At 48.3% G+C, this 22159-nt stretch overlaps 3 protein-coding genes across 6 annotated transcripts in view; all 3 read left to right on the top strand.

Annotated features, from left to right (window-relative positions):
• Window positions 1-2518, top strand: part of ELMO2 (engulfment and cell motility 2) — a 49902-nt gene extending 47384 nt beyond the window's left edge. Inside the window, exon 21 of the mRNA XM_036752106.1 lies at window positions 629-2518. Coding sequence (XP_036608001.1) covers window positions 629-829 — 201 coding nt within the window. The 3' untranslated portion in view covers window positions 830-2518. The remainder of the gene's footprint in view (window positions 1-628) is intronic.
• A 4997-nt stretch (window positions 2519-7515) lies between these two features.
• On the top strand, window positions 7516-9279 carry LOC118842276 (formin-like protein 5). Its single transcript, XM_036749855.1, has 3 exons — window positions 7516-7592; window positions 8179-8230; window positions 8593-9279. Exons 1-3 carry the CDS (start codon window positions 7516-7518, stop codon window positions 9277-9279), a joined length of 816 nt encoding a protein of 271 aa, XP_036605750.1.
• Window positions 8796-21212, top strand: SLC35C2 (solute carrier family 35 member C2). Of its 4 annotated transcripts, XM_036752263.1 has the most exons (11): window positions 8806-8877; window positions 10087-10157; window positions 11588-12031; window positions 12250-12400; window positions 13135-13198; window positions 13997-14069; window positions 14712-14880; window positions 14995-15078; window positions 18043-18218; window positions 20024-20153; window positions 20532-21212. In XM_036752263.1, the coding sequence occupies exons 3-11, from the start codon at window positions 11912-11914 to the stop codon at window positions 20663-20665; spliced, it is 1101 nt and encodes a 366-aa protein (XP_036608158.1). In that variant the 5' UTR covers window positions 8806-8877; window positions 10087-10157; window positions 11588-11911; the 3' UTR covers window positions 20666-21212. The 4 variants fall into 4 exon arrangements, with proteins under 4 accessions (XP_036608155.1, XP_036608158.1, XP_036608157.1 ...); XM_036752260.1 differs by lacking the exon at window positions 10087-10157 and having other exon boundaries at window positions 8796-8877; XM_036752262.1 differs by lacking the exon at window positions 8806-8877 and having other exon boundaries at window positions 9471-10157.
• The last annotated feature ends 947 nt before the right edge of the window (window positions 21213-22159 follow it).

Raw genomic sequence — 22159 nt, 5'->3', positions numbered from 1 at the left:
GGAAAGATCCTTTTGTAAAGTGAACAGTCGCTGCTTAATTCTTCTTTATTATGAATTTGGATTTTCATAGATGAAAGTTGCTCAAAGCATCCTGAGCCGTATCCCAGAAATGTTGCTGTTGGCCTGAGCTGGCCTGAGGGGCAGTAGATAGAGCAATAGGCCTGGAGTCAGGAAGACCTAGTTCAAATCTACCCTCAAATACTTCTTTGCTGTGTGACCTTGGGCAAGTCACTTAACATGTGTGCCTCAGTGTCTGCAGCTGTAAAATGGGGATAACAGCACCTAACTCTGAAGATCAAATGAGGTAATATTATAAAGCACTTAGCACAGTGCCTGGCACATAGTAGGTGCCATATAAATATTAACTGTCATTGAGTGCATGCAGATGAGGGATCTCTTGGTGTAAAAAGACAATGGGCTTGTCGTCAGGAGCCTGGGATTCAGACTGTGCCTCTTAACACTTGGCAGTTGTGTGTCCAGGGCACAGCCATTTCACCCTCTGAGCCTCAATTTCTCCATCAATAAAATGGGACTAATACATTACCTGTTTCACAGGGTTAATGTGAGGGAGAAAAGCTCTTTGCAAACCATCAAGTAGAGGACTGTGAGTTGTTGTTATTCTCCACAGTATTGTATCTGGATCGATGGCCTCAGCGCCCTCCTTGGGAAAGACATGTCCAGTGAGCTGACCAAAAGTGACCTGGACACGCTGCTGAGCATGGAGATGAAACTTCGGCTGCTCGACCTGGAGAACATCCAGATCCCTGAGGCCCCTCCCCCTGTCCCCAAGGAGCCCAGCAGCTATGACTTTGTCTACCACTATGGCTGAGTCTCTGTAGCAGGAGAGGGGATTGGGCCCAGGAGCGGGGAGGGGGCTTAGATGCTGGGGCCCTGTCCTTTGCTTGTATAGAATCCATGCTGACTGTGGTGGCCAGGCCAGTGCCACTTATTCCTCAACCCCACGTCTTAGCCCCAAAAGCTTCCTGTTGATTCCAGTCAGCTTAAAGTAGGGAAGTGGGGTCTCTGTGCCCTCCCTTCTTTCCACTGTGGATCAGACTCTGGGGCCTGGAAAGGGAACACTGTGCAAAGGCTGGAACACAAGGGAGCGGGCAGCGTCTCTTCTGCTCTCCAGGCAGGGCAGCCCTGAGCCGGTTGCCACAGACAATGCACACACTTCCGCTAAGGTGGCAGCACTTAGGTGGCTGGCCCCTGTATAAGCCGGAGGCAGCCCAGCAGGGCTCCTCTGTGGCAGGGGCGGCTGGGGGACAGAAAACTCGAGGAAGGACAGCCCTGAGGTGGCAGCACACCTGCACTGTGTATATAGAGGGAAGCTCTGACTCTGATCCCCTCTGTTGTGGAGGACTCCTTTTGTACCCATCTCCCTACATGGTGCCAAGATACTGCAGCTGTTCTCGTGGAAGTTCACCTCTAATGTTTATCTAAATTCTGAAACTGGCAAGGCAGCAAGAGGTTTCTACCAAGTGGCACTCCGTCTGGGCTCCTTGCAGTTGAAAAGCCATAAGGCGGCTTCCTCCCTTCTCTTAGAGGCTAGAGAGAGTGAAACAAACCATGGTACTCTTGGCTTTTGGCTCTGGGTGATGTCTAACTTCACAGTACCTAAGTCAGTTTTGGAAAAGACCTTAGAACAGAGAATGTTGGAGATGAAAGGGACCTCAGAGGCATGTAATTGGGCAACTCCTACCTGAAGCATGAATTCCTTCTTTGTTGTATCCCTAACAAGTAGTCATCTAGCTTCTGCTTGCTGACTTGCAGTAGTGGGGAGCTCACTACCTCTAGACACAGCCCATTCCAGCTGGGACAGCTCTTATTGTTAAGAAGTTCTTCCTTATATTGGGCCTCATTACATCTTCAAGCAACTGTCACCCTCTGGGGCGAAGCAGAATAGGTCTGATCTGCAGGACAACCCTTCAGACATTTGAAGGTAGCCTAAATTTGATTTTCCTCATTCCTTCCTTGAGCAAAAAAAAGTCCTGGCAAACTGAACTGAAAGATCAGTCTCCTTCAGCCCCAAGATCTGTTTCCAATTTCCTTTTGGTCTCTAGACCCAGGAAGTCTGCCTTGCCTTCCCCCTACTTGGCTTTTACCTCCTGCCTTGTTTTCAGGGAGCTGGCCTGAAGTTGTAGCTGTGCGAATGGGACTTTCCTAGCTTACCACATAATGTCCCCAGGCATCACCACTTGAACACAGCTGCATATGGCTGTGGTAGTTTCATGTGGTAGGTACTGGTCCAATGAAGATTGTACTATATATTTTCTCTACTATAGTCCATACTTATACAGATGTGTATATATATACATATATATATAAATATTTATATTTATATAAGATCCACCTATTCTAGGATGGAATGTTTTGTGAAAAAATGAAATTGGGAAGAGAAGGAAAAACAAGATGAGCTCTGAGCCAAGATTATAATGTAAGAGAACTCAGGAGGGCAGGAGAGGAATGTCCTGTCAGTAACTGTGTTTTCAATAAATACTCTCATGTATGGACTGCAGTTGTCATTAACAGATGTTTCTCTATTTACTTCTTGCCCAAGGGGGATGATTTCACCTTGACGATCGTTTATTCCAATGTGTTAGAAAGACTTGAATGCTCCTGATTCAGTACTTAGCTGTCTCCCAGGAACCCCCCACTCTCTTACCCTCCCCACTTTCCTGGCTAATTATGCTTGGGGAAATTGCTGTGCCGGCTTTTATTTTCTGCAGAGACTCAAGGGGTACAGCAGAGGAAGATCCGCCCCTTTGTATACACATGATTCTTCACTATGCCTCCAGATCCTGATTCTTTCAATGAGCCTCCTAAATCTGTGGGAACTGAAGGGGACACGTATCTGATCTTCCAGCTGGTGTTTTAAGGCTGTTGCTCAAAAGCTGCACATGCTGGGGGTGAGGCGTAGATGATGGTGTTGATGGAAATGGATGCCTTCTCTTGCTGTTCTGAGATGGAATGGGGGTGGCAGAGGTTCTTTCAGGAGTCATAGAAAGCACATGAAAGGCAGGCCTTGAGGATTGAATAGAGCTGAGGACCTTGGGCAGAGATGCATGACGACAGCCAGCAGCTGAAAGCCGCCCACTTTTCTGCCTTGGCCTTCAGGATCTTTGGGCCCTGATTTGACCTTGCAATAAGTCACCTGGTGTGAACTGGAATTTTTTTCCTTCATGTCAGGCTTCGGATGAGGGGGAATTGGGTTTAGGGAAGAAACCCCCAAGTCTGTGGCCTGTTCTATTCAACCTTGACAACCAGGACAGTCTCCTAACTGGTCTCCAATTCCAATCCATCTTGCCCCACTAGTTCAGTCAAGTATTGTGCTGATCACATCTCTCTCTGGTTCTTTGAGCCTTTAAGGGTTTAACGTTGCTTTTAGGACAAAGTTCCAGCTCTTCTTGCCTTGCATTCAAGCCTCCCTACAGTGTGACCTCAAAATAGCTTTCCAGCTCTATCTCCTGCTATTCCCCTAAAATCATCCTGTTCCCTGCAAACTGGCTGTTTTCCTTCCCTCTGTTTCTATCAGTCGAGCTTCCTGGAATGCCCTTGACCCCTTTCCCCTCCACCCCCATTTCCATCTGCTAGGCCGCACTACAGTGGCTAGAGCGCTGGGCCTGGAGTCAGGAAGACTTCAGTTCAAATTTGACCTTAGACACATCCTACCTGTGTGACCCTGGCAAGTTATGTAACATGTTTGCCCCAGTATCCTCAGCTGTAAAATGAGGATAGCAATAGCACCTACTTCCCAGAGTTGTAAGGATCAGGTGAGATATTTGTAAAGCACTTAGCAGTGCCTGGCACATAGTAGGTGCTTAGCAAATGCCCGTTCCCTTCCTACCTTCTCTGTGGCGTAGTGGATAGAGAGCTGGTCCTCAAAGCTAGGAACACCTAGGCTGAATCCTGCCTCTGACTTGCCGGCTGTGTGACCCTTCAGTAACTCTGTAAGGTATGGATCTATATTGGTGGAAGGAATTCTTTTCCTCAATCAAGAGTTCACTATGCCAATGAAGGAGGAGCTAGGTGGCCCAGAGGATAGAGAACTGGGCTGGGAATCAGGAAGACTAATCTTCCTAAGTTCAAATCTGGCCTCACATACTTACTAGCAGTCACTTTGCCCTGTTTGCCTCAATCCCTCATCTGTAAAATAAGCTGGAGTCAGACGTGACTGAACAATAACGTTCCAATGATATCACAAGCCCAGGCTCCTCCTATCCTATTGAAATCCTACAAGGGCCACCTTAAAAGCCACCTCCCCCAGGCAGCAGAAGAACCCCAGTCCCAACGTGAAAAAGCATGTGATTTCTCCTAGAGACATCCATAACATTTTATTGGTGCTATCCATATGACATTTACCTTATAGCCACGATTGTGAGCAAACCATTTGCACCTACCTCACAGGGTTGTTACGAGGATAAAATTGGATAATACTTGGAAGCACAGTGCCTGGCACAGAGTAAGCCCTGTTATTATGCCCCTCGCCAAGCTTCAGTTTTCTCATTCGTCAGGCAGGAATAATATTGGCAACGCCCACCTCAGGGGTGAAGAGGAAAGCATTTGGTAAACCTTGGAGCGCTATAGAAATGTGAACTATTCCCGATCAACTACTAATCAGTCGTCTACTATACACCAGATAGTGGGAGGCACTGGGGATACAAGAGAGAAAAATGGAAAATCTCTACTTAGGATGAGCTTATATCCCAGTGGAAGAAATAAATAAAGATAGCATTTGTGGCGTACTCTGTACGTATGTTATCTCATTTGATCTTTATGATGATTTCATGTGAGGTGGGTACTATCACTATAACCATTTATAGGTGAGGAAACTAAGGCTTGGATAGGTTAAGCGACTTGCCCAAGGTCATACAGCTATGTCTAAGACAGAATTTGAACTCAGGTCTTTCTGGCTCCAAGCCCAACTCTACCTCTGTGCCACTTAGCTGCCTCCAAGACAAAAGCATATATGAAAATATATTTAGCATAGTTTTCAAGTAGCTAAACATGAAGTAGTGTGGGAAGGAGGGCACTAGTGTTTTTGGGGGATCAGGAAAGGCTTCTTTGCTGACAATGGTGCATCTTAGAGGAAGAGCCCTCAGGACCAGAGGGAAGGAGGGAGTGCCTTATAGGCATGGAGGACTGCCAGTGCAAAGCCATAAGGAAGAAATCAGAATATCGGGGGTGGGGGGTGAGGGTGGACTTTAGAACAGAGCACAGTGTCTGCCAAATAAATATTTCTAAAATCCAGGCCTGACCATATCATTTCTCTGCCCAAGAAGCTTCTGTGGGTCTCTCAAGCCCCTCTGGCATTCAAAGCCATTCACAATCTCTCCAGCCTCTTCCCCAACTTATTTCCCATTGCTTCCTTCACCCCTTCTACATTCCAGCTAAACTAGTCGACTTGTGCTCCAGCACAAAGGATATTCTATCTTGCCTTCATTATCTCCCATGTCTGGAATGCACCCCCTCTTCACCTCCACTTTTTAGAATCCACGACTCCCTTGAAAACTTAGTTCAGTGCCACCACCTTAATGAGCCCTTTCCTGATACCCTCAGCTATTAGAATTCCTCCCTTTCCTGTCACCCCTCTCCCCTTATATTTATTTTAAATATACATCCCTCACCCCTTACACCCTGGGTAGAATGTACACTCTTTGAAAGCAGGGACTTTTGAATTCCCCATACCTAGCACAATACCTTACACATAGCAAGTACATAATAAACACTTTTCAGTGTCAGAGCTGGAAGCGACCTTAGAATACAGACTGTTAAAACTAAAAGGAAACTTAGATGATAGAACAATGTCGGGGCTGAGAGTTTATCTACTCTAAGCCTGTTGTTTACAGGTGACTTCTATAACAGGACTTTGGCACATGCCCAGATCGTCTAAGATGGAGGCAGCCCCATGTGGTCCCCAAGCCAGAGACCTGCTTCTGGGAGAAGACATCCTGTATTCCCCTACCACCTACTGTCTGAAGTCTTTAAATCTACCTGACTCCCGCACAGTGGAACACTCTTTCCACTTGTATCCATGACTGTAAGTAAAAGTTCCACTCACCTGCAGGATGTACACTAAACAAGGGGGTGGGGGGAAGTGGAGGTGGTGGTGGTTGTTTGTCCTTTGGTCTTGACGAGGACCATGACATCAGGGAGGTGATGCCATGACTTGTAAGTGAATTGGATTTAAGTGAGGGAGGGCTGTGCAAAGGCACCAGCCTCCTTTTCTGCTCTGGAGCCATCTGGGTCCAGTGGCAAGATACAGATCTGGAGGACTGAAGATGGCCCTCCCCACCAGGTGGTGGTCAGGAGATGGAGTTACCCCTCCCCTTCCCTTTCAGCCCCATGTCCCCAAGGAATGGGTTTGGGGTTTCGGTCCGTTTCATTTGTCCTCTTCATTTCTATGTGGCGTCCATGAACTTGGACCCAAGATTACAAGCCAGATGTTGCTTACAACCCAGTAGAGAAGGTCCGAGAAGGCAGGGTGCTGGGACTAGAGCTCAGGGGGACTTTGGACTTGGATGTGTGTGGACTTCAGCTATATAGGAACTTAGCTAAGCTGTGAACTGATTCCCCATCCCCCTTCCCAGAAACCAGGGAAGTATAAAGTAGTCCTGCCCCCAGTAGTCAGGGGAAATGTTTGTTCTTGCTATGCCTTTGAAGTAAACATTCCTTTAGCTTTTAAGCTAATCTGTTCCTTAAGTGGTTAAATGAAACTAGGGTGCTTGGACTCCCCCAAATTCACAATCAATGAAGGCTGAGCCACTGAAAGAGATTAGACACACCTCCCAAACCTGTTAAGGTACCAAAGAACCCTGGAGAAGAGGTGAAATGTAACCCAGGCAGTGGGAGCCTTACTGTTACACATATTATTGTTATTATTGTGGCAGCTAGGTGGCATAGCAGATTGAATGGTGAACATGGGGCAGTGGATATAGACAGGAAGGGTCCTGCTTCAAAGGAGTACCAACTGTGTGACCCTGGGCGAGTGACAACCTCTGCCAGTTTCAGTTTCCTCATCTGTGAAAGGGGGAGATAAGAACACCCATGTCACTGGGTTGCTGTGAAGATCAAACAGCATGCCATATATAACGTGAAAGTGCTTCGGATACCTTAAAGTGCTATGTAACTGCTATCATTATTAACGTTGAAACCAGTGGCATTGTATGGCAGCAAAATGTGGGGTACAAGAACTGCACGCAGAGGGCAATGGAGGAATCAAATATCACCCGTCAACTAACATTCATTAAGTGCCTAGTATGTGCCTGGCACTGTGCTGGGCATTGGAAACACAAAGAAAACAAAAATTAATCTTGAAGAGCTTACAGTCTACAGCTGGAATCAACTTACAAACAAACAACTATGTACAAACAAGATGGATACCAGATAAATGGTGGTCTCAGAGGACCGGCACGAAGATGAAGAAGGACTGGGAAAGGTTTCATGCAGAGGGTGGGACCTTAGCTGAGACTTGAAGGAAGCCAAGAGGAGGAGATGAGGGAGGGGATAGCAGGCATGGGGGGGACAGCTCAGTCAGGAGATGGTGCTCTTGTTGGTGGACCAGTGAGCCGGCTAAGTGGCACAATGACCGGGTATGGGCCCAAGCCAAGACCTTCATCCCTTACCCTAAAAGAGTTTAGGTCCCATTTATCTAAGGGGCCCCAGAAAACCCCACCTTGAAATCTCCTTGAATTTCCTCTTAATCCCATTCTCCAGGCTACCGGCCACTCCCATCAAGATCCTCTCTAGATCTGATCTCTAGCTACCCCAGGATGTTGGTCATTCCCATCGATCCTACCTCTAGTCACCCCAGGACAGTGGTCATTCCCATTAAGATCTTCCCAAGATTTGACCTCTAGTCCCTCCAGGCTACTGACCACTCCCAGCAAGACCATCCGTGGAACCCCCAAACTACTTGGCCACCCCTGGATTTTTCCCTCAGTCCTTCTGTATATAAGATCCATCTTGTTTCCATGAAAGGGCTCAGATTCCATCTAACCTGCTTACATTTGGGTTACAAAAGCTCAAGGTTCAATCTGGCCCACTGTCATTAGAGATACAAACGCTCAGATTCCTCAAGAACCTACCCAACATGGCTTTGTTTTACTTTGGCTGAAAGAAGGCTTGAGTCGAATTCACTGGGGCAGGACCTAGCTTGTCGCTGTTTTGGGGTCCCAGCACCCTTAAACCTCAACAACTAGAGGGCAGGATATGTGGGGAGGAGCAAAGCGTAAGGCTGAAAAGTTAGGAAGGGTCTGGAGGGCTTTGGGAGCCAAAGGGAAGATTCTACATTTGATTGTGGAGGCAATGGGAGACCCCTGGGGTTTGCTGAAATAGGGAAGTTAGGAGGTCATTTTAGGAAGATTCTGGCGGCCCAGCTCAGTATCATGAAGAAACTGTCAGCTAGGAAGAAAAGATGGGGTGGTCAGAGAAAATCTGGAAGGCTTCCTGGGGGGAGCTTATGGGAGGTCATGGGCAGGAGGGCACAAGGTGGGCAGGCATCGATGGGGTGCGATCAGCGCCTTGGAAGGAACTTCCAAATAAAAATGAGATCCTGGCTCTGAGTAGGCTGAGCCACCACATTGTCCTCAGGGAGCTACTAGTCTAGAACGGGGAGATGAGCACCATGAGCGCCAGGCAAGTCTGGCCGAGTCTGGCTCCGAACCAGGCCGGCCCCCGCGCTCCCTCCTCCGCCAGCTGCAGGTCTTAAGCCAGCCCGACCCCAGGGTCTCCCGGCGAGGGGAGGGAATGAGCCATAACGAGGGCAGGCGCCGCTTCCGCCGGAAGTGCCCTCCCCGCCTTCCCAATATGGCGACTGCAGGAGCCGGGTTCGCACTTCCGGCAGGAGGAGCCACGTCTAGAGCTGCCTGGCCGCAGGTGAGCCGGGGCCGAGGCGACTGCCGTGGGCCCGAGGGAGCTGGGAGGAAGGGAAGGCGAGGGCGGCGTCCTGGCCTCGGCCCCGGCCCGGGCCCGCGGCAGCGGGGAGCCCGAGGGCGTGGCGGGGCTGGGCGGAGAGCCGAGAGTCCGGCTTCCCCGCAGGCATGGCCCGGGGCTAGAAGGAAGCACCTCCAGCTTCCCGGTCCCCACCCCTGGCCGGGCCCTGGCGCAGGGCCGCAGCCCCCGGGTACGCCTCCGCAGCCAGGCTCATCCACAGGGGGGCACCCACCCCCAACCCCGCGGCTCCCTCAGGGCTGTGCCGCGCGGCTCCCCCCCCCCCCCCCCCCCCCCGGGAATAGCCCCACCTCTCCCCGGGCCTCAGTTTCCTTCTGTGTCACATAAGCGGGCGGTGTTCCGGAATAGGGTGTCTTCCCTTCTGCACCCACAGCATTCCACGTGACAGCGCCCCACGCGTTTCAGACTGTAAGCTCCTTGAGGTCAGGGACTCTTTTTCCTGTCTTTGATTCACCGGCGCTTAGCGCGGGCCGGCACATAGTAGGCTCTTTTTGACTGGACGTGGAAGGGTCCTCTGGGAACATCCGGTCCAGACCCCGAGTTTTACAAACGACGAGAATCAGGCCTCAGAGGAGGACGCGACCAGCCCGAGGTCAGAAAGTCAGTCACCCACAACCACCTAGGTCTGGTCTTTCCAAGTGGAGCGCCCTTTGCATCACCCCGGCCAGGTTTATCGGTCAACAAATGTTTGTTTAGTGTTGGTTCAGCGAATACTTATTCAGTGTTTATTATGCGCTAGAGAGTGAGAAAGGTGAAGAAAAGACTTTAGAGTTCTTGACCCGAGGATGCTGTCAGAGTAATTGGAGAGAGCAAAAAACCTGCAGGAAAAGAGGAAGGACTGTGCAAGACCCCGGGGGGACATTGGACCAGTCATTTCCCTTCTGGGCTGTTTAATCTTGTGTAAAATGAGGAGCCTGGACCAGTCTCTTAATGAACTCGCCTCCAGCTTTGACATCCTAGCGTCGTGTTCCCCATCCTGTTTCCTTCCAACTTGACTGCTTGTTGAGGATTGAGAATCGGGAGCTTCGGACCCTAGCTCCAACTCGCTGTGTAACTTCGGACAGTTCATTTCCTTTTTCTTGTTCTCTTTCCTCCAATGAGTAAAATGACGTCGTTGTACCGTATCTCCACCAGTGCTCTTATTCCATGATGCTGTGTCTTGTTCAATGAATATTCAAAAAACAACAGAGGAGCCCATAGGCCAGGTGAGCCAGGGAAGGTTTGGTGCAGATGGGATTTGAGCTGAACCTTGAAAAGCAAATACAGTTTGGAGAGTTAGGAGGAAAAAGCCTAGGAAGTGAGAAGGTAGAAACTGAGTAAAGGTGTAAGAACTCGTAAGGGGTATTTGGGAGGGTGGAGGAGTAGTGGGAGATGATTCTCCTAAGGAGAAGGTAGGTTAGCTTTATGATCTTCTGTTTTATTCCGTGTTTTAGGGAGGCAGCTCCATGTAGAGTGCTGGGAGGTATGCTAGGTTTGAAGTCAAATGACCTGGGTTCAGGTTTCAACTCCAGTTGCCAGTTGCTTATCTGTGTGAATATGGGCAAGTCCCTTCTCCTGAACCTCAGTTTCCTCATCTGTAAAATGTTGGACCAAATCAGTCTAAGATCCTTTTCAGATGCAAAGGTGATGCAAAGGGCACTCCACTTGGAAAGACCAGACCTAGGTGGTTGTGGGTGACTGACTTTCTGACCTCAGATGGGTTGCTATTTCTCAGCTAATTTTCATTGATGGAATAGGGCTCTAGAAGGCCCATTTTACAAACATCCACCACATCCAGTCTCCAGTAGCTTCTGTATAGGGAGCTGTGTTCCTCTTTGTTCCCTACATTCCTGTCTTGTGGGTCACTGACTAACACTTTACAGTTCTACAAGGCAAGAATTAAGGTAACAGTCAGTACTCATTCTTAAGGTGGCTCCTGCCTATTACTGAATGATACAGAGAAAAAGCACTAGATTTGGTCAGATGACCTAGTTTTGAGTCCTAGCTCTCTCATGTACTACCTGGGTGACCTTAGTCAAATCATTGAACAGTCCTGGCTCTAGGTTTTCTCATCTGTAAAGTGATGGAGTTGGACTAGCTCTATGTCTGGGCACTGTGTTACGATCCACACACAAGAATGAATTGTCATGACTGACAGAGCACCATGCTTTGAGGGGTGGTTGGTTTAGAAAATTTTTTTTTTAATTTTGAGATGAAGTGCAGAACATAGAAATAAGAACTAGTTATATGGTTGGCTTTTGGACTATTTAAAGGTACACTGTTCCCATATCAGGTTTTTATTTTTTGGAGGGTGGAGACAGTCGGGGTTAAGTGATTTGTCCAGGGTCACACAACTAGTAAGTGTCTGAGGCAGAATTTGAACTCAGGTCTTCCTGACTCCAGGGCTAGTGCTCTTTTCACTGTGCCACCTAGCTGCTCCCCCCTCACCCCCATATCAGATTGGGAGAGAGCTTGTGCTAGTTTTTGGTATAAGTTCTTCCCTTAGTCTTTTCACTCCTTCAGAGGTGAATCATACTTCTGGAAACATCTAAGTTGAGGAACATTTGCACACATTTGCAGGAGATGTATAGTCCTGCTGATGGTTGAACCCAAACTCCTTTCTTATTTATTTATTTATTTATTTATTTTTTTGTAGCAAGAAATCCAGCATCCTGTGAGCTTTGCATCCAGATAGCCATGGTGCGGGTAGGTGCTGTTCACCAGCCCCTCAGGTGAGAGTCCTCAGCATAGCCCCGAGCTTCCAAGATCATATAGCCATGTTAAGCCTTCAGCTGGGAGAGAGCCACCACTGATAAGAGATGCTCCCACTGAAGTTCTTGCTCCAGCACAGCCAACTCTTGCTTTGTGTATTGGCTTCAAGCAAGAGGGCTGGAGCCCAGCCAGGTCAGTGACTGCTCGGTCCCACCTCTGCCGCTCACCTGTGGACAAAAAGGTGTTTGGGGAATTGCTGTTGCTGCCAATGGGGAGGTGGACCTTTGGCTTGACCTTCATCTGGAAGGTGATGCTGACTCTGGGGCTGGTTCTTCTCTATTACTGCTTCTCCATTGGCATCACCTTCTACAACAAATGGCTAATGAAGGTAATTCTGGGGCCTCAGTGCCCAACACAAGGACCCATCCCTGGGGGGTGGGGTGGAATGTGGGTACAAGGTTGGAGGGCATGGGGACAAGGTGGGTGCCGGCTATAGGGGAGAGACTGAAGAAGATATAGGTGCACATGAAAGATGGGAGGGTAGAAAAAACTGCTTTTCTGGAGTCTCAACTCCTGACAGTCGGTTCTATTTTAAATTTCCCCTAGAGTTTCCACTTCCCTCTCTTCATGACCCTGCTACATCTCATAGTGATATTCCTTTTCTCCGCTCTGTCCCGAGTGCTGGCACAGTGCTGCCATCAGCGCCCCCGAGTGGTGCTGAGCTGGGCCGACTACCTCCAGAGAGTAGCTCCCACAGGTATGTCTGGAGGCAGTGTGGGCCCCAGGGTGGGTACTGACCCAGCTGGGGAGTCAGAAGACCTGGAGATGGTCACTGCCCCTGCTCTGACCTTCCCTTTAGCCCTGGACTCGGGATCTCAGAGCAGTGTGACCATGGGCAAGTCACTTAACTTCCAAGCATCAGTTCACTCATTTGAGCCTAATAGCACCTGTGGTAGCTACCCCACAGAGTTGTCACGGGGCTCAAATGAGGTTGCAGACAGGCAGCTATACCATAGAGTAGCCAAAGAGCTGGCTTCAGAGTCGACACATTCTGGGTTTAAGTCTCCCACCTTTGACCCAGATTGGCTGTGGGACCCTGGCCAGTGATGTTAGCTCATAGTGTCCCAGACAACTCTCTGAGAGTATACATTGCAGAGCAGATGCTCCTCTGGAAGCATTTCACATCAGCAGTTTGCTCTACAGATCTGGTCCTTTCCCTCCTTCCCTGGGGGATAATGACTGCATTGCTCTACCACCTCTGTCCACTTTGCAGGAAGTTGTATTACCTTAAAGTATTTTAGAGCTATGAGTTGTTCTTAGTGTTACCATTCGGGGACCACTGTAAGCTGGAAGTAGAGGAAGTGCTTGCCTCCACACCCCTTGCTCCTCATCTCAGTCAGCCCCTTCTGTACCTGATCTCCAGTTCAGAAGTGAGCTTGGCCCCTTGGGAAGAGATCAGTCCTCTCCAGAGGCCGCTTCTTCTTTCTGTAGCATTGGCAACGGCACTTGACGTGGGTCTGTCTAACTGGAGCTTCCTGTACATCACCGTCTCACTGTGAGTATCGGCCTGCTCCCTACCACCCTCCCTTCAGTCTTTGAGCTCTTTGTGTCTGTCCAGCGGGCTGCCTTCACGTCCGACTGATGGGCCGGCTGCCTCACCACTCTGGGATCAGTCCTTGCTCTCAGCTTCTCTCTGGCCCCCAGCAGCTGTCCTGGAAAACTCCAGCCTCGTCCGTAAGCCCAGCGCATACGGGGTGCTGAGCCCTGGGGCCTGCCTGTCTTGGCGGCGTGGGGATATCAGGGGACCCAGACAGACTGGCCATTGCCATGGTATGAGAAAGAAGAGGGAGTTGAAGATGAATGAGCCACTGACTGGCATGCATGGGACTGCATTAGCATCATGCAAATCGGGCACAGTGGGGAGTGGGGGGAGAAACAAGAGGGCTAGTTGTTCCTTATCTTCATTCTTTGCTTTAGGAGAGCAAAATTCATTCCTTCTCCCTACCTCTCCTTCTGTTTCCTCCCAGCCCTGGCTTCCTTGATGAGTTGCAGGTAAATCCTAGAATTAGGAGAGCTCAATGTCAGAGATGCAGCTTTTCCCTCTTGATAGTAGTCACAGGCCTCTTAGTCACGGCTCTTTTTTTTTGCCCCACTGAAGGTCACTTGTCAGTCTGGACAAGGTTTGGCTTCTCGGTGCCCTTTGTGCCCAGGCTACCCTGTTGGCCTGAACAGAACTCACCTACCCAGTCACCCTCCTGGGCAAAGCAAGTGTTACCCTTCTTCCTACCCTTCTTGCATAGCTTGTGGCCATGGGCCCCATAGCGGTGGATGACTCTGCAGTTTTCACTTCCAGGTACACAATGACCAAGTCCTCGGCAGTCCTCTTCATTTTGATCTTCTCTCTGATCTTCAAGCTAGAGGAGCTGGTGAGGCCTCAGCTTCCCCTTCAGCTCTTTCTCTGTTTGCTTTTGCACTCTGTCCTCTCCAGTCCCTTCCCTAGTGTTAAGAGTTAAGAAGAGAAAGTGGGCTGGGGCTTGTTGGCCAGGTGGTGGGCCAGATCAGGGTCAGGCTAGGATTCCCTGGATCCTCTCCAAACTACTTCCTTGCTTTGAAGGGTGAGGGGCCAGAGGAGACTCAGATCATAGGCAGATGGGAGATTTCCTGCCCCAGGAGGTGGCTGTAGTGGATAGCTCCAAGTGTGTTAAGCTTTTATGATGTAGTGGAAAGAGCAGTGGGTTTGGGGTCAGAGAACCTGGGTTCAAGTCCCAGTTGCATTATTCATTAGCTGTGATTTTCCTGAGCCTTGGTTTTGTCATCTGCAGAAATGGGATATGTAATATTTGTATTGCCTACTTATGAGGAAAATACTTTGCAAACCTTAAAATGCTATGTGAAAGTTAAGATGAGTTTTTGTGACCATTGGCAAATAGTTTACCTCTCTGGGCCTCAGTTTCTTCTTTTGTAAAATGAGATGGTTGAGCTTAATCCTATGAGCCATTTATCCTGCTGCTGCTGCTCTCCAACCTGGGTCCTTCAAGATGATAGACAATGTCTTCCCATCCTGACAGCGGGCAGCACTAGTCCTGGTGGTCCTGCTTATTGCCGGTGGCCTCTTCATGTTCACTTATAAGTCCACACAGTTCAATGGAGAGGGATTTGCTCTGGTGCTAGGGGCCTCATTCATTGGAGGAATTCGATGGACCCTTACCCAGATCCTCCTACAGAAGGCTGAACTAGGTGAGTATATTCAGACCATCCCATGGCTGGGCTGGTATGCCTCTGGGAAAGCAGCTGCTTGGATTAGGAAGTAAGGCTGCAACCTAGGATGCGTTTTCTCTCCCTCTTCTTCAGGTCTTCAAAATCCTATTGACACCATGTACCACCTGCAGCCACTCATGTTTCTGGGACTCTTCCCCCTTTTTGCTGTTTTTGAAGGTATGTTGGGTTGTGATGTTAGACAGAGGGGAGCAAGAAAGGAGCACTTTCTTTCCAGCTGCCAGCCTCTTAAGGAGGTAGAGGGAGAGAATAAAGGGGCTTTGCAGCCTGGGATTTACCACAGCTTCCTCCTTCTTCCTGTTAATTGAGGGCCATTGGATGTATTCTAGGATCTTTCTTTAGCTCTGCCTTTGCCCACTACCCAGGGTTCCTGTCATCATAAACTGAGCAGGGAATCATTTGTCTTGCCTCCATTTCTACTCTAAGCACAGGGGCCCTGGACAAACCAGAAGGCTATTATATTCAATTCTGGCTGTCACATTTCACAGTGACATTGACATAAACTGCAGCCTGTCTGGGGGCGGGGAGCAGGTAAGAAAGACTTCTTTACCTCTGAAGTAGGAGTAATGGTTGCTACCTGTCCTACTTACCTCACAGGGTTCTCAAATGAGGTAATGATGTAAAGGGTTTTATAAAACAGACCTGTTAAATAAATGTCAGCAGTTTATCTGTCAGCTGCATAAACTAGCTGATTGCCAGAGAAAAGCAGGAGACCATTGAGCTTCAGCTAGTGATTCTACCATAACTCTCTGAGCCTCTGGTGGTTCAAATAAGAATTCATGGAATTTAGAACTGGGAAAAAAAAAAACAACCTTAGGGATCATGTAGTCCCACTCCCCTACATTTTCCAGAAGTAGAAACTGAGGCCCAGAGAAATGGAAGAATTATGGATGGTTAAAAGTCTAGAGAAGAGATGACCTGGGGTGGGGAAAAGCATAATCAGTGTCTTCAGGTACTAAGGTCTGTCATGTGGAAAAGCAATTAGACTTGTTCGGCTTGGCCGCAGAAGACAGACCTAGGAGCAGTGGGGAGAAGTTACAGGGAGGTTGATTTCAGTTCCACATAAGTAAAAACTTGGTAACAATTGGAGTTGTCCAGAATGTCCTGGGCCCTTCTGGAGCTAGTGAGTCCCCATCATGGAGGTTTTCAAGCTGGATGACCCCATGGCAGTGAAGTTGTAGAGCAGATTTTGGTTCAGGTATGGGGTGGCCTGTGATTATTCCAATCGCATGTCAAAATTTATTCTTTAACCCAGTTGTTCAGGAAGCTTCTATTATGTTTCCAAAATTTTCCCATTTCAAATTTCTCCCCATTCTTTCATTACAGCGCCTTGTACCACACAGAGAGCTCCCCCTCCCTTTCTTGATGTTTACACCATTCACATCTCTGCAAACCCTCATCATAATGCCCCTCTTAGTCGTCACTTAGCAAAGCTGCATGGATTTAGTTCCTTTAATCTTTTCTGCTAAATTAATCCCCCAAGCGCCTTCCTTACTTATGCTCTTCCCCGAACTCCCTTCAGTTTGCTCCTGCTTTTGCACTGCTGCTGAGCCTAGCTAGCATCAAGCCTGATGGCCTACATTGGAAGTCTATTTGCTCGTGGTTACCACCACTGCTTGGAATTTTTTTTTAAATACTTTGCTCCAGAGAGCTCAAAGCACATTTCAGGCATAAACAGAAAAAGTGTTTTTTTAGTGCGTCCTATGTGTCACCCTTCTGAACAGGAGGTAAATGGGAACAGAAGATAGAGTGGAAAAACAGTCAGAGGGCCTTGGTTTGAATCCTGGTTTTTAATACCTTTGTGGCTTTAGGAAAGTCACTTTCCCTCTCTGGGCCTCAGTTTCCTCATCAGTAGAATAAAAGAATTAGACTTGAGGTCACCTAGGATTCCTTCCAGCTCTGAACTCTGTGATCGTTGCTTTGGACTAAGGGCACAGACAGACCAGGTGCCTAGTTGGCGGTATTGCTAGTCTAGGCCCAAAGGTCTCTTGACAGTCTTTCGCTATCTTATAGATCATGGGGTTACCAGATAAATTGCTGACTTTTATTTAACATGTTATCTACGTTGCCTTGCTGAGTCTTACAGTTACCCAGAGTGGTAAGTGGTATAGTACAGAGGTACATGAAAGAGCTAGGATTTGAATCTAGGTCTTCTGACTGCAAATGCAGTGCTCTTCCCACTTTACCACAGCCACCTCCAGTGAATGCCGTGCATTATTAAAACCATTTGTTTGATGTGACCATCATCTCTAAATTAAGAGGGACATTTCCCTTCAGGTATCAATGCTGCAGTGGCCCCTAAAATGACCTTTATTGCTTTAGTGTCAAGATGGCCTCCTTAGCCTCTCAGACCTTCTGTCTGAGTTACTGTTTTGTAGTGATCACTTTTCCCCAGGTGAAGGATTTACATTCAGAGAACCTGGGTTTGAACCCTAGCCCTGCCTCATAGAACATGTGTGGCTTTGGGCAAGTAACTTAACTTTTCTGGGCCTCAGTTTTCTCATCTGTAAAATGAGAGGATTGGACTAGACAACTTTTAAGGCTCCTTCCAGCACTAAATCTATAAACTTATAATCTGTACTACGTTATTTTTGCTTCAGATCCACTTTCCCTGGGTCTTATGTAGCCCCATATGCACAACTGATACTGAGGAAATACCAGTTGATGATGGCAAATCTCTCTTTAAATTTCATTCAACTCGGCAAATATTTACTAAGCTGCTACTGCGTTCAGTGCATCTTTCTCCAGGTACTAGGGAGACAAGACAAAACAAAAGTCAGTTCCTGCCATTAAGGGACCTTGTATTTTGGATGTGTATGGGATGACAGATAGCTCACCCTCCTTTTTTTTTTTTTTTTTTTTTTTGCAGGAGGGAAGGCAGGGCAATTAGGGTTAAGTGACTTGCCCAAGGTCACACAGCTAGTAAATGTGTCAAGTGTCTGGGGCCAGATTTGAACTCAGGTCCTCCTGACTCCAGAGCCAGTGTTCTACTCACTGTGCCACCTAGCTGCCCCACACCTTCCTTTCTTATCCTCCCTCTCCCACTCATTCTGGGTGAGCCCTTTTAGGAACATAACCACACTTGGAACTTGGCATTACAGTCTCTCTTCCTGTCATTTTCAGGTCTACATTTGTCTACGTCTGAGAAAATCTTCCGTTTCCAGGACCCAGGGCTCCTCCTGGGGGTACTTGGGTCGCTCTTCTTTGGTGGGATACTTGCCTTTGGCTTGGGCTTTTCAGAGTTCCTATTAGTTTCTAGAACCTCCAGCCTGACCCTCTCCATTGCTGGGATTTTTAAGGTAAGTTGTAGGATTTAGAGCTGAAGGGGACCTTAGTCAGCAGCTCCCTCATTCTGTAGACAAAGAAACTGAGGCCCAGGGAAGGGATTTGGCATGCCAGGAATCACATAAGGAGCAGAGCTGGGAGGCAGAGCCACCAGGCTATCTGCCTGGAGATAGTGCCGCTGCCTCCTCCATGGGCTCCCAGCTGAGAACAGGGTCTGCGCCCCTGGATCCCAAGCCAGATTGTTGTCTCTCACGTTTACTTAACCCTTTCAGATTTATAAAGCATTTTCCTTGTAACAGTCATTTAAGGTAGTTGGTGCAGGGAAACTGAGGTTTACTTTAAACATCATAGCTCCTTCAGTAGTGATGTAAGGTTTCCAGAGCATATTTTGCACAATAACTATGGGGTAGGCGGTATAAGGATTGTTATCCCCATTTTATACAGTAGGAAACTGAAAGTCAGAGGTGAAGTGGCTTTTCCAAGGCCTCCCAACTAGTAACTGTTCGATCTGGGATTTGAACCCATGTCTCCGGACTCTATGTCCAGTACACTGTGTGTTATATACCATACTGCCTCTCCCAGCATCATGAGAAGGCCAAGAAGCGGGGGCAGGGAGGGTGGTCCTCCCAAGAGAAGAACTTCGTTGTCCAAACACTAGGATAGACCCTAAGTATTGTTTTACTGGGGGTGTAGGGGGGTGGGGGGGGCCGGGGGTGTCTTCAAAGATCATCAGATACAGAGCTGAAAAGAACCTTAGAGATCACCATCTAATGTAATTTCTTCTCCCCCTGTCCCCCTTTTAACAAATGAGGAGACAGAAGGTCAGAGGGGTTGGGTCATTTGCCTAAGGTGCCACTTTTGAGTAGCAGAATTAGAATTTGAATCCAGTCCTCAGATCACCAATCTCTTGCTCTTCTCTTATCCCAGGCTGTCTCATAGCCAATAGGATTGTGAACGTATAAAACACTGGTCCTCACAGATGGGTTAGGGAGACACGTTTGCACTCATCATCAGTCTGAGGGCCACGTGTCTGTCTGCCCTGTGGGATAGTCTGTTAAAAACATCAAAGAGCTTCTAGAGCTTCAGGCTTCCAGTGAGAGAACCACGTGGAACATAAGGGTCTTTTCAGTGGCTTCCAGCATTAAAGGTTTTGCATCTCTCCTTTCTATCTCTGGCTCCCATTTGCCATTTTGGATTCACAAAAGGATCTTTTAAAAAGATGTCATTTATTGGATTTTAGTGGAGGGTAAGCACTAGAGGTATTCAAGGGAGGCAGGGATGAATTTCCTGTGGGCAGCCCAAACCAGATCAAAATAGAAGGGAAATATTTAACAAAATAAAATACAGTGGAACATGGATGACATTACATTTTAAAACTTAGTCAATATGCAGCTCACAGGAATACTTCTGTATACATCAGTGGCCCCCATTTCTATTTGACTTTCACACTCCTGGGGTGTGATTAAAAGAGAATTGGCCTCAGTTCAGATCCAGGCTCTGTCGCTTGATAGCCATATGAGTTTAAGCAAGTTGTGTAGCCACTTTGGGTCTCAGTATGGTCATCTGTAAAATGGGAATGATAACCTTTTCCCCCAAAGAATGGCTGTGAGCAGAGCGCTGTGTATTCTGCAAGGCTCTATACACACGTGAGTTATTATTCATACTCTGAAGATGAGTACTTTTCTCCTCTGCAGCCCTTTTCTTACCAGTCCTGTTTCTGTTCCATTCCTAAGACTTGAATTCCTGATATGAAGCCTCTGAGTAAAGGGGCCAGCTCCTCTTGCAATCACATTTTTGCTTCCTGCCTCTCTGCCTCCAGGAAGTCTGTACTCTGCTGCTGGCGGCTCATCTGCTGGGAGACCAGATCAGCCTGCTGAACTGGCTGGGCTTTGCTCTCTGTCTGTCTGGGATATCCCTCCACATCACCCTCAAAGCCCTCAACTCCAAAGGTAATATAGAGTGCCACACAGGAGCTTTAGCCCCTCAGCGGCATCCTCCATGTATCCAGTAGGTTTCCACTTGAGTGATCTTCCTCCCTGTGAGGATGGAACGGGTTGTTCTTGCCTCCCTGCAGTAGTTCCTGCTGGCTTGTGCTTTACCAGACCCCCAAATTCTTAGTTTAAGCTATTAATCTAATGCTGGAAATATGCCTCCTAGTTCCACTTCCATCCCTTTGGGGGAAGCATTGGCATCTACAGAACAGGTGGGCGGATAGCTCTCTCTGGCTCAGCAAGCACACAGTTGACTTCCCTCTGTTGCAGCTGATGCACACAAGCCAAAAGGCCAACCCAGGTTTAGTAATTGTCTCTCTCCCTGTATCCCTAAAGGTGAAAGTGGTCCTAAGCCCCACAAAGGGCCCGTCTCCAGCTCTGACATGGAACTGCTCCTACGGAACAGGGAGCCTGGTGATGAGGAAGATGAAGATGAAGGAGAAAAGTACTTTGTGGCCCAGGGGCAGTAGTGACCTGCCTGACTGGTAGGGCCTGATCCATCCCACCCTTTTCCTGCACTGGTTCTTCTTTGTACAGCATTGGTAGCCAACCATGTAGGCAGATCCAAGTGCCCTGCCTTATCAGATGGGCAGCAGTGGGCTCTATGATGCCCAGACTCTGGGACTCAGCTGATATAATGTATCAATATGGAAGATGTTGTGGTGAAATGGCTGTTATGGTAGTGTTCTTGGTATCCAGGACCAAATGAGAGCTGTATGGACCATCAGGGTGAAGTAGATATATTACCAGGCCTTAAGGGCAAGACTTGGGTTGGGGTCACAGTGGAGGATAGGAATGGGCTGGTTCCCTTAGATTGGTTCCCTAAGACCTCCTAGACCAAGAATTGTCATAATTCAAGGGATAATCAACATTATTATGGGAAGAAAATGTGAACTATAGACTATTCCCCAGCTAGGGGAAGGTGGAGGGGCTGGGACCTCAGAACCTGGAGAGCTTCTTTGCTCAGAGAGCAGTTTTATTTATAGTTTGGAAATAAATGCTTTATGGTTCACTGACCTCCTGTCTTTGCCTGGAATCTAGCTTTAATCCATCCTAGAAGGTCTGGGAATAAGGGGAGTAGCCACGGAGACTCTTTTCCAAGCCACTGCTGGTGTGAGCAGTAAGGACTTCATGGATAGAAGATTGCAGGCCCAGGGCTACCAGAAGACACCTGATCTTATGCATTACCCCCCCCCCCCCCAATATCTGAGCCAAGTAAAATCCTATAAACAAAATTGCAGAAGACATTCAGAAGAAGAGGCCTCGACTCTGAGGAGGGATGACCTAGTTCACTGAGGAACAGACTCCCTAGGGACTGAAGATTGTCTTGGCCCTTAGGATGTGGTGTATTCATTCCTGTGTTTGAACTGTTGCTGAATACAGCTATCCTCTCCTTGGGGCCTCTTCCTCTGCCCAGCCAGAGGTGGAGAACAGTTTCATCTTCTACACTTGTTCTGGGCCTACCCTTCCCTTTGGGAGCTGCTGGCCCAGGGACTGTCCATCAGGCTGTCTGCCACTGGGCAGGGAAAGCCCTGGAGTCTGGTACTGTAGTGAAAGGGTCTTAGGATTGGAGGGTCAAGATCCTGGGTGGAATTGGAGAGGACCTGGTTCAGCCTCGTCATTTCATAGAGGACACAGGCTGATCTCACAGGGCATTTGTCACCCTCTGGGGCTGTGACCTAGGCCTCCTGACTGATAGTCCAGGTCCCTTACCACTTCAAAAAATCCCTTTTCTCAGGACTGCTGTTTCTACATTCAGATGAGGAAGTGGGTCCAGAGAAGGGAAGTGATTTACCCAAGCTTTTGTAGACAGTAATGGTAGAACTGAGACTCAGCCGTAGGACTTGGGTCTACAGGTTCATTGTTTTTACACACATCGTGCTGCGTCTCCTTAGGTTTGAGTCCTGGCTCTGCCGCTTGTTGCAGCCATGATCCTTGACAAGTTGTATGACCTTCCAGAGCCT

Source organism: Trichosurus vulpecula, chromosome 3 (assembly GCF_011100635.1).
Source record: "Trichosurus vulpecula isolate mTriVul1 chromosome 3, mTriVul1.pri, whole genome shotgun sequence".
Classification (NCBI taxonomy): domain Eukaryota; kingdom Metazoa; phylum Chordata; class Mammalia; order Diprotodontia; family Phalangeridae; genus Trichosurus; species Trichosurus vulpecula.
This window is presented reverse-complemented; position numbering and strand designations above follow the sequence as displayed.

Bases quoted from the DNA above. Each gene is read 5' to 3' on its own strand.
- LOC118842276 (XM_036749855.1), top strand. From the start codon at position 7,516: ATGGGGGGGACAGCTCAGTCAGGAGATGGTGCTCTTGTTGGTGGACCA. The intron at 7,593-8,178 runs GTATGGGCCCAA...TTGGGGTCCCAG, and splicing joins CTAAGTGGCACAATGACCGG to CACCCTTAAACCTCAACAAC. The intron at 8,231-8,592 runs GTAAGGCTGAAA...CATTGTCCTCAG, and splicing joins TATGTGGGGAGGAGCAAAGC to GGAGCTACTAGTCTAGAACG.
- SLC35C2 (XM_036752260.1), top strand. From the start codon at position 11,912: ATGGGGAGGTGGACCTTTGGCTTGACCTTCATCTGGAAGGTGATGCTG. The intron at 12,032-12,249 runs GTAATTCTGGGG...AATTTCCCCTAG, and splicing joins ACAACAAATGGCTAATGAAG to AGTTTCCACTTCCCTCTCTT. The intron at 15,079-18,042 runs GTATGTTGGGTT...TGTCATTTTCAG, and splicing joins CCTTTTTGCTGTTTTTGAAG to GTCTACATTTGTCTACGTCT.